At 51.1% G+C, this 10,699-nt stretch overlaps 1 protein-coding gene across 10 annotated transcripts in view; it reads right to left on the bottom strand.

Annotated features, from left to right (window-relative positions):
• The window catches only part of SPTAN1 (spectrin alpha, non-erythrocytic 1), a 61,209-nt gene that overhangs the window by 13,445 nt on the left and 37,065 nt on the right, over window positions 1-10,699 (bottom strand). For 6 of the 10 annotated variants that reach the window (XM_040482535.1, XM_040482532.1, XM_040482538.1 and 3 more), the window contains 13 exons: window positions 10,537-10,584; window positions 9,671-9,762; window positions 9,241-9,385; window positions 8,952-9,133; window positions 6,972-7,071; window positions 6,614-6,811; window positions 6,369-6,515; window positions 5,578-5,681; window positions 5,330-5,492; window positions 4,904-4,918; window positions 2,960-3,091; window positions 2,645-2,782; window positions 1,275-1,379 (listed from right to left, as the gene is read on the bottom strand). In XM_040482535.1, the coding sequence (XP_040338469.1) occupies window positions 1,275-1,379; window positions 2,645-2,782; window positions 2,960-3,091; window positions 4,904-4,918; window positions 5,330-5,492; window positions 5,578-5,681; window positions 6,369-6,515; window positions 6,614-6,811; window positions 6,972-7,071; window positions 8,952-9,133; window positions 9,241-9,385; window positions 9,671-9,762; window positions 10,537-10,584 (1,569 nt within the window). The remainder of the gene's footprint in view (window positions 1-1,274; window positions 1,380-2,644; window positions 2,783-2,959; window positions 3,092-4,903; window positions 4,919-5,329; window positions 5,493-5,577; window positions 5,682-6,368; window positions 6,516-6,613; window positions 6,812-6,971; window positions 7,072-8,951; window positions 9,134-9,240; window positions 9,386-9,670; window positions 9,763-10,536; window positions 10,585-10,699) is intronic. The other 4 variants (XM_040482533.1, XM_040482539.1, XM_040482542.1 and 1 more) reach the window with 2 other exon arrangements.

Raw genomic sequence — 10,699 nt, 5'->3', positions numbered from 1 at the left:
CCCCCCCCCCGGCGCAGACGCCTCGGCTCAAGGCCGTACCAGCAGGAATCCCATCCTTCCTGGGCACGCGCTTTCCCTTAGGGGCATCCTTGTAAAAGCAGAAGTTGTTAGTGTCATTAAATATCCATCTTGGAGTACAGGCCACTTTTAACGTCCTGTGTGACCAAATACTTCTGCCACGTACTCCGGCTCGAGGACCGTCCTGCAAAGGAGCACGTGTCGTGAGCCCAACTAGCTGCTATTTCACAGGCCGTCATTTTCATGCAAAAGAACGATGACCAGGGGCGCCTGGGTGGCGCAGTCGGTTAAGCATCTGACTTCAGCTCAGGTCATGATCTCACAGTCCGTGAGTTCGAGCCCCACGTCAGGCTCTGTGTTGACAGCTTGGAGCCTGGAGCCTGCTTCAGATTCTCTGTGTGTGTCTCTCTCTCTCTGACCCTCCCCTGTTCATGCCCTTTCTCTGTCTCAAAAATAGGTAAATATTAAAAAAAATTTTTTTTAAGAATGTTATTCGTGTTAATTTTTCATGAGCTCATTATTACTTTAGGTAAATAAACTTGTTCTCAGTTTTACTCTTTTTCATTTTGAAATAATTACAGACACACAAGAAGCTGTAAAAGCAGTACAACTTCTCCACCTGATCTCAGCCAAAGGGCCGAGAAGTGATAAAGCAGTACAACTTCTGTCTGTCCCTCATCCAGCTTCTCCCCACGGTAGCCGCGACCACGGCGTGTAGCAGAGCTGGGACGTGACCCTGGCGCCGTCCACGGGCCTTCGTCAGAGTTCACCAGCTTCATAAGCGTCCACGTGTGTCTCTGGGAGTGCAAGTACCTTCCACGTAATTGGACCCTACATGCAGATTCACGTAACCCAAAGCAAGAGACGTTGTTCCGTGAGCACAAAGGAACTTCTCTGTCCCTTCCTCGTTTGCTGCACCCCACCCCTGTGCCTAACTCCTGGAGACTGCTGCTCTGTTTTCCATTTCTGATTTTGTCATTTTGAGGATGACAAAAAGCCCTTGAGACTGTTTTTTTTTTTTTTTTTTTTTTTTATGTAACTTTTAAAACGTGATTAATAACAACAAATATGGACAGACACAAAACCCACATAAACTTCCCAGGGCACCTTCAATCATAGTGCTGGGCATAAAATGGCCCTGAGGCCACACGCTTGAGATAGAGGCTTCAGCTGCCGGACATCACACTCCTTCCCCCAGTGTGCCAGTTCCAGCACAGCTGTGTCCCTGATAGGGTGCCACCGCCCCCTCTAGTCACCTCATGGGCAGATATGTCAGCCTCCAGCAGCTGGTGCTTCTTCAGCAAGTTGTTCACAGAGGCCAGGTCTTTGCCGTAATCCTCAGATGCCAGAAGGGCCTCCACCTGGGGGTGAAACACAAAAGTGGGGGCTACCGTGTGGTGCCCAGCACTATATGATGCGTTGAGTGTTCCGGCAAACCCAGGACGCCCGGCTGTTCGGCCACGTCTCTGGACAGCTGCAAATGTGTCAATCACAGGTTACTGCTGTTACAGTACCGGCCCGTGCGGCCTGACTCCTTCTCCCTCCCTGTCAATCAAATGCAGATTCGAGAGCCTAGGACTTGAAATACTACAGCTATAGGGTCACGGGGCCTTCACCGAGGCACAGGGGCCAAGTGAACAGCAATCCCACCTCGAGGAACCTCCCCCGAGGGAAGAACCGGCAGGAGGAACAAAGATTAATGTACAAAGGCGTTCAGTGCAGATGTCCCACCGCAAAGCCGGGAACACCTGAGTGTCCGACAGCGTGGGAATGATAAAACCATGGCACAGCTGTGATGGACTCATGCAGTTATTCCAACGTTTAAGAAGACTTTGCAGTGATTTAGAATAGCACGCCCAACACGTACTAACGAGAAATGACATCGTGAGCTCAACTATACATAAAAATACAGCTACGCTAACGTTCACAGAAATACATACAGATGAGAGACAGATGTTACTAGCGGTCTCTAAAAATTTTGATTTCTTGGGGCGCCTGGGTGGCTCAGTCGGTTGGGCGGCCGACTGGCTCAGGTCATGATCTTGCGGTCCGTGAGTTCGAGCCCCGCGTCGGGCTCTGTGCTGACAGCTCGGAGCCTGGAGCCTGTTTCAGATTCTGTGTCTCCCTCTCTCTCACCCTCCCCCGTTCATGCTCTGTTTCTCTCTGTCTCTCTCTGTCTCAAAAATAAATAAACGTTAAAAAAATAAAAAATAAAAAAAAAATAAAATAAAAAAATAAAAATTTTGATTTCTTTACGCTTCCCTTACTTCCCGAATTTTCTACCAACTCTGGCCTCCTGACCTAACTGCTACTTTGGTTTCTATCTGGGCACAGACTCATCAGGGCTACCAGCCACAGAGACCCCATCATCACTGTCTATCTGCCTTCCCTACAGAGAGGAGTGATCTACAGCCCAGTTCCCACCACACACAAACTCTTCTTGTCGCCTTCATTCTCTCTGCTAATAAATCCCCTAAAACACACACCTCTTATCTGATAATGAAGATTTCTGTGAAAAGGGGCACCAGGGGAGCCCTGCCCTTTCACGGTCTGGGGCTTACTGACTGGCCCGTCATCCCAAACAACCAGAAATCCTCCAATGGTGGGAAGGAAAACCTGCCATTACCTCGGACAGCCAGAAGTCAAAGTCCTTGATTCCGGTGTTGAAGTTCTGCTGCTTGTTGGCCTCTTTCAGTTTCTGGCTCTTTTCAGCTGACTTCTGCACCAGGAACTGCCACTGGTCTGCTAAGGCCGCCAGACGGGCCTGGGGAAGAGAAAGGAGCCATGGGAGATGCTAAGCCACGGAGAGCAGCACCCTCTCCTGAAGCCGAGTGACTGGCGGAGAGGGCGCCATTCTCCCAACGTTCCCCACCTGTAACGCGCACAACTCAGTTTACGCACTTAGGACTGTGTTTCAAAGTCATCGTCACACCCACCATACCTTGACAGCGTCCTCGCTGCCAGCACAGGCCCCGCGCTCGATGAGGGAGTTGCCGGTGTCGATGACACCGCGGATCCGGTCGGCGTTGGCGTGTAGCTCCGCCTCGAAGGCCTGGTGCTTCTGGTGCTTGCTCTGAAACACCAGAAAGACCGCCTTTCAAAACCAGGTCCTGCTCAGTCGCTTCTTTTTCAGGGATGAGGGATTGTCAGGAAGAAGGGAAAGTGGTAGAAAGCTGAAAGAACTGGGGGCAAGTGACGTTTTTTTACTGACGGCAGACACCAAATTTTGGACCTATTTTAGGGCTCAGTGTTGGGAGTTTGGCAGAAGGTCTGCGCCAGGAGAAGAAATGAACCCGCTCAGGAGTAGGTGAATTGAGTCAGTTCTTAAACTAGCTGGACTGGCTATCTGGGAGCGAAGTCCTAGAATTATATACTTTTCAACATTCTGTATAAATCAGCAACAGGCAATTGCAACGTTTCATTTACTCGGACATCAATTTCTCTCCACGGCTTTCTCCTTAGCACACAGAGCATCTAACAGATAACACACATCTGGCCCGCTCCTCCTGCAAGGCCGAGATCACTCTAGACGGTCAGGCTGACCCTCCACTGACAGAGAAGAATCCATAGCTGCTGTAGGCTGTGGCTTTGCTGCCTTCTCACGAGGTAGCTGACATTAATCAAAACTTGTGAATACAGTCAACATCCAAGCTTGACAGTAGCTAGCAATTTATTTTTGCTAGGAAAAGAGAGGGCCGGGAGAATGACGGGCTCCTGATGCTGGGGCTGGAAGGGATTAATAAGAATGCACAGAGAGGGGCGCCTGGGTGGCTCAGTTGGTTAAGCGTCTGACTCTAGATCTCGGCTCAGGTCACGATCTCACGGTCTGTGAGACGGAGCCCTAGGTCAGGATTCTGTCTCTCTTCTCTCTCTGCCACTCCCCACCCTCTCAAAATAAATAAACTTAAAAAAAAATCCACAAAGAAACAGAAGGAAACACCACAAGGAACAGTGCAAGGACACAGCTGTGGCACAATTCTGGGTGAGAAAGGGAGGGTCCAGGGGAAGGTATTATTTGGGGGAAAAAACTAAAACACAAAACAACAGCACGGTCGGGGAAGGATTCTGCATCAAATGTTTCATTTCAGGGGCAGGAACTGTCAAAGGGTGGAGCCACTGGGCTGGCGCAACGCGGTGCTAATGTCAAGGTGGCTCCTTCACGGACTCCGGTGCCTGAGCCCCCGCTGAGACCGAGAAGGGTCCAATCCCTCCTGACCTCAGTCCAATTCCCCTCTTCTGTTTCTCACTCCCATCACTCCTCAAACCGCAACTATTCTGTTTCTTCATTGCTTCCATCTGTTCACAGAGACATCTGAGCTGCATTTGGACTGAAAAATCCCCTTCACTAACCCCCTGAGTAATCATGTCCCCCTTCTTCCTTAACCTCTCACCCCTGGTCCCTGTTAGATTTGGAAGCAGATCATCTGCTTCTATGTGGCTCTTTAACTGTCCCTCTCCAGGAACCAGCACCTGTGGATGGCAGCTTGGGTGCGTCAGAAAACACACTGCACTACAGACTCCATGCTCTCGGCCTCCAAGAACCGTGAGCACGAGTCTACACAGACAAAGCTGATTATTATTATTTTTTTTAAAGAAGTGCCTCTGGAAAGACAGCGGTTAACTACTGCCCCCAAATCAAACATTGCACAGAATGTGCCTAAGTGACACATGGGGAGAGGGAAGGGGGCGCAGGGCTGCAGGCTCATTAGGACAGAGAAAGCCACATCCCACAGGGACACCTGATGGAGTGTGATGGATCATTAGAAATGAGAAGCATGGGTGAGGAGACACGAGTGACTGCGTGTGGCCACAACAAGGATCTACGCAGAAGGACAAACACTGGAGCGCATTTAACTAAAACTCTTTTAAAAAATTAAAAACTTACCAGCAGCTTGGAAAGCTACAAAAATAGATTAAAACAACAAGAGTTCAGTATACTGAGGTGAACGCCCATCTCAGCCCTTAAACAGCAGCTCATTTTGCTGTCACACTTCCCCTGGGAAAGCTCAGCCTTCGGGGCAAACAAGAGGGGACCCAGCAGACTTTTCAGAGCTGACACGGGGCTTCAGAGCCTTCAGAGCTGATAGGCTTCCATGGGGAAACATGAGGAAAGCCCTTTCACACGTCTGAGAGTCTGGTGACCCTCTTCCACTGGTTCAGCTTCTTAGAATAATTTTCATCGGCTCCAGCACAGACACAGAACTGGTTTTCTAGGCACAGCCTCCTCCTCAAGACGCCTTCTCTAACAAAACCTACCCCGCTCACTGACGAGGGCCATCGCAGAGATGAGCGGCCGTTCGGACCTGCTCACCTGGATGTTGGTGGGGTCCTTGTATGACTCATCACTCGCGGTCTGTAATTTCTCGCTGATCCAAGCCTCGATCTCATCCACGTCCCGGCTGAACTGCTGGAGTGTCTGCGATTCTCCCAGCTTTGATCTCTTCTCAATCATCTGGGCTTTTAGGCGTCGCCACCTGACCAAGTGAAACCGAGCCCAAAGGTGAACCTCCCTCAGAATGGGACAGGCCGGGAGGCCGGTCAGCACCACACGACACCCACCTGTCCAAAACCTCGTTGCGCCGACTGGAGATGTCGCCCTTGGCATAGTGGCCGGCGGCAATGAGCTGGTCAGCAAAGGACTGGAGGGCGGCGATCTTCTCTTCCTGGCGGCAAACAAAGGCGGGAGGTCAAGGTGGGTGGGACGGCCCAGCCTGGACCGCAGGTCTTGCAAAGAGAATGGTTACTCTTGGGTGACTGGGAACTCGCTGTGGCAGGATCAGAATACACTGACACTTTAGAAGGCGAGTAAAAGGCCAGAAGAAAGCTTGATTTCGACCATTACGAGAGTAGAGTTTAACTCAAGAAGACGCCAGGTCACACTGGGGACAGGAGCTACAACACCAGAGAATGTCACACACAGAATCAAACTGGTGGGAAAAAGGAGTCAGATTTCAACAAGATGAGTTATAAATCGAGGTTCCTGTCTTCCTGAGTTGTTTCTGTTCACGCATTCTTTCCTTACTACACGTTATAAATTTCCTCTCTGTGGCATCCCCATTAAAACCTCAGAAATACCAGAATTTATATACCTAAGTTTTAAAAACCATTTTTCTGTGTGTCCTTTTCCCTGGACCATACAGGTATCTGTTGGAGGTGTAGAGAGAACGGTTCTTCCTTTGTATATTCGATATCAAGTATTCCAATTTAAGGCAGGGGCCAAAACTGTGACTCACCCAAGTCAGTGACTAGTTTTTATTCTAGTCGTTATTACAGAAAGGAAAATAAGCCAACAAAGAGAGACGACCATCTGGAAAAATCTACATTTAGACCTGAAGGTACAAAGGCCTCACCTGCACATTAATTGCTTTGTCAAAGTCCTCGTGTTTTTTGATCAGAGCCTCCACGCTGTCCAGTGAGTCTCCCTTGTCCTCAGTATTCAAGAAGGCCTCCCGGGCGGCCATCCAGTTCTCAGCTTGCTCGCAGTCCCGATGAAACAGCTACAGAAGGGGAGGCAGGTGGGAAGATGGGGCCTCTGGCAGTGAAACCCCGGCCAGAAAGCCCGTGGCAAACAGGGCGTGATGGCCCTCACACGTACCTGCAGTTCAAGGCACTGATCCAACATCATCCTGCGCTGAGCCCAGGCCTTCTCCAGACCTGCACGCTCCCGATCGAGAATATCCAGTTTCTCCTTGACCTCTGGGCTGGCATAGTGCCCATGAGCCAACAGCTGCTGCCCAAACTGCTCAAATGCCTGGAAAGTGCCAGCCCTGGCATCAATTTCCGTTCGGTGCTCCTGCCAAGAGGAGGGAAGGGGTTAGATAACCCGCTCTAGACGCCCACCGTCGTGTCAACCACCGACTCACAGTGATGGGTGGTGCTGGCGGCAGAGGCAAGGTCTTTCCGGCCCTGCAGTGCTACCTCCTTTCTGCTGCTCGGCCAGCAGGTCCACCTACCTGGTGTCGCTCCAGCAAGGCTTCAGCTCCGGTGACATCCTTGGCGAGCTCGTCTGAGGACACCAACCCTCGTATTCCATTGATCCAAGACATGAGGTCCCTGGCAAGCAGACCCACAGAGAAATGGCTATTATATTACCTGGCAAGTAGGCTTTCTGCCCAGGAAAAAAGAGCCACGCCACTCTGGTCTCAGAACATTATTCAGGGTGAACTAGTTAACCCACTGAATGATTATTCAGGGCTAACTAGTTATCTACGAACTAGCCAATCTACTGAATGGCTAGTTCATCTACATCTCTGGGCATATTTCAAATCCTCTTGTTCGTCTTACTGAGACATTAAGAAAAACTGAAAGACAAAAAAAAAAAAAAAAAAAATCAAACGTTCCTCAGAAGACAATGAACGAAGTTTGTAACTCAGATCTTCTGTTTCTGCAGAGGAACAGGTTCTAACAGAGACAACAGCTATGGTTAAGTTTTCCAGATGAAATCACTCTTCTTTGAGCCCACAGCTGTCCCAGGCCTCTGCACATGCTGAACCCAGGTGCTTACTGATGTCCGCACACGAGGGTGCAAAAATCAATGTGTAAAGGCACAGGTCCTAGGCTTCCTTCGATAAAATACACCCACAAGAGGCAAATCCACAGAGATGGAAAGCAGACTCAAGGAGAGGGGAATGGGGAGTGATTCCTCATGGGGTTTGGGGCATTCATCTGGAGTAGTGCAAACTGTCAAAACTACAAAGAGCTGGTAGTGGTATAATGCTGCAAACACACTCATTATCAATGAACTATATACGCTTTAGAATACGTAACCGTATGGGGGCATCTGGGTGGCTCTGGTCATGATCTCATGGTTAATGGGTTCTGCTGTCAGCTCAGAGCCTTGAACCTGCTTTGGATCCTCTGTACCCCTGCTTTGGCTCTCTGCCCCGCCCCCACCAGTGCATGCTCTCTCTCTCCCTCCCTCTTTCAAAAATAAACTTAAAAAAATTGTAACTCTATATTATGTGACCTTAGCCTCAAAAAAAGAAAAAAATAAAAAACAAAAAAAACCCAACTCCTGCCAGAGAACTGCCTGCCCTCTCCTATCTATACAGAGGAAATGCCTAGATAAAATACACATGTACACGCACGCAGGTTTGTGTGCAAGACCCTCGTTAGCACAAAAGCATGCCACAAAAAAAACACCTGTCCTGAATGGGTGCCAGGTACCAAGTCATAGATCACCCACCAGTGGAGCGCTATGTAGTCTTAAGACAGGTCCCAGGTCATGGGAAATTCTGCTAGACAAGTGGTCTGGACTTTTCAAAACCATCAGGGTCATCAAAGTGCAGAGGGATACTGTTCTAGGTTAAGGAGACCATTCTATCACTGCAACAGTAATTCTCAACTGGATCCTGGACCAAAAAATAAACCCCGGCTACTGAGTACACATTTGAGACAACGTGGAGAAACTGGACGCGGACCGGATTCAATACTGCTGGACTGGACTGGGTTAGACCGTGGGGTGGAGGACAGATGTGCGGTGAACAGGAAACCCTTGTTTGCAGGAGACATAGGTCCAGGCACTTAAAGGTAAAGAAAGGGCCACAGATTTGCAACCGACTTTCAGGTGGGCCAGCAAGACAGAGTAATGTGTTTGGAGGTTAAGCCAAAGTCGTAAGAACTTCACTGGTGACTACAGATGAAGGATGTCATCCATGTTCACTGCTTCAGGCTATTTTTCTACAGCCTTGAAATTTCTCTAAATAAAACGACTGGAAGACACTAAGGTACATCTCTACTCTGAAAGATTCGTCTGAGGAAGAAACAGAAGAGGGTCTGGCGGGAAATGGGGGAGAGATGGCGTGCATGTGCACATCCTAGACCGGGAAGCGGACACTTATTTTTTGACTTGCTGTCATCTGCTAGTTTGAGGGCTGCACATCAGCCACAGAGCGCTTTCCCAACGAGCACACAAACACTTCTCCGCTCCATACCGGAAGTCACTGAGGAAGCGTTGTAGGTCATGGGAGTCGCCCAGCTTGGCCTTGCGCTGGTCCGCGCGCTTTCCCAGGCTGCTCCATGCCTGGTCCAGCTCGGTGCACTTTTCCTGCAGGTCCTCGGCTGACTCGGGGTGGGACTGGATCAGGCGCTCGGCTGTCTCCCCCAGGGAGTTGACCTACGGGAACAAGGTGGAGGGATGGCAAGTGAGGGAGCCGTGCTCTGCCTGGCAGCAGCTGTGCTCCACCTGGGGCCAAGACAACAGAGGGCACTGCCACCTCTCACCTTGTCGCCAAGAGCCGCCAGATCTCTCTCGAAGCCCTCGTGCTTGCGCTGTAGGGCCTGGACGCTGGCCAGATCGTGGCCGTAATTGTCTGTGTTGAGAGCCTGATTCTTCTCTTCAATCCACTCTTTGGTTTCGTCGGCATCTCTGAGGGGAGACACACAGGCAGTTAACGACCGCTGAGCACGGCTGCCCCGAGTACAGGACGAGACAGGAAATGGATTTAGCTGTGGTGCCTGGACACCAGTGGCTGCCATGAAAAACTCTAAAAGAGCAGAAGAACACACAGTCATTCACTCACTCACTATTTACCAAGCAGTCTACCCCATGACACGTGTCCCAGATGCCAGAGCCCAGATGTTGATCAGATCCAAGTCAGCCAGCTTAGGGACTGCCAAGGTCAACGCTCCCCCAGCCCTGCGCCGCCCTTACCTGTGGAACCTCTGCACCTCGTGGGCGCTGCCCAACAGCTGGCTGCGCTCCTCGGCCAGCTGTTGCAGGGACCGCCACCGTTCGTTCAGCTCCTGCAGGAGGACACGGTCAGCTCAGCCATCCTCTCCACCATGGGCCCAAGCCAGGCTCACATGGGGGGCAGACAACCAAAGCGCCGGGGCCTGGCTTGCGAGGAAAGGGTGGAGCCCAGATGGTCTCCCACTTCCGACCTTCCTGGCTAAGTAGGTTAGCAGACACTAGAGCGCAAGTCCAGAAGGGAAGGACCTCGCCAATGTCAGCCACGTGTGATGGCGAGAACGCTCTGTGAATATCTGACCTAGGATCACCCCTGAAGCTGCAGAGACACGCAGCCGGCTCATCTTCCCTCGCATTTCCCGGCCTGGTGCCTGCCACGGAGCGACTGCTTTGTGAGCACAGCCGTGTGGATAGATCCCAGAGCCTACTTCCCCCGGGCACCGAGGGCAGGTGCACCGCAGGCCGCAGCAGCCCAAGAGGGGCAGGAGCGTGCAGGGCCCGGTGCTGGAGGAGACCAAACACCGTGGGGACCAGAATGAGGCCAAATGTCTCCTGTAAGGAGGCAAGGGAGACATTTCCCGCCTTCCAGACACTACACTTCGTGCAGCTCCCAGCCCCGCTACAACCGAAGGGAAGGCCGACTTTCCCGTTAAAACCTGGCGAGTTCTTGACCAGGAAAGCCGACCACACCGCCCTGCTGTGTGAGGAGAGTGGACATTTGCCCAGGACACACTCGGCCCCAGGAGAGTAACAAGTGCTACAGATGTAGTCAGAAGAAGGAAAACAGTGAAGGGAAGCGGGAGCCAAGGGGGCTGGCCGTGGTCTCTTACCTTGATGGAATTAAAGGTGGCCACGGTGTGAACCATCAGGCGAGCAGACTATGGAGGGGAGGGAAGCAGAAGAGCAACACTAATCAAGTGTCCGCCAATTAAGAGACAATTTTGAGAAGTGCCATTAGGTCCCGATTATCAACCAAAATTATCTTTAAGGGAC

The sequence above is a fragment of the Herpailurus yagouaroundi genome, unplaced genomic scaffold (genome assembly GCF_014898765.1).
Source record: "Herpailurus yagouaroundi ecotype Mexico unplaced genomic scaffold, PumYag 160, whole genome shotgun sequence".
In the NCBI taxonomy this organism is placed as follows: Eukaryota; Metazoa; Chordata; class Mammalia; order Carnivora; family Felidae; genus Herpailurus; species Herpailurus yagouaroundi.
Note: the sequence above shows the minus strand (reverse complement) of the source record. Positions and strands in the feature narration are given on the sequence as shown.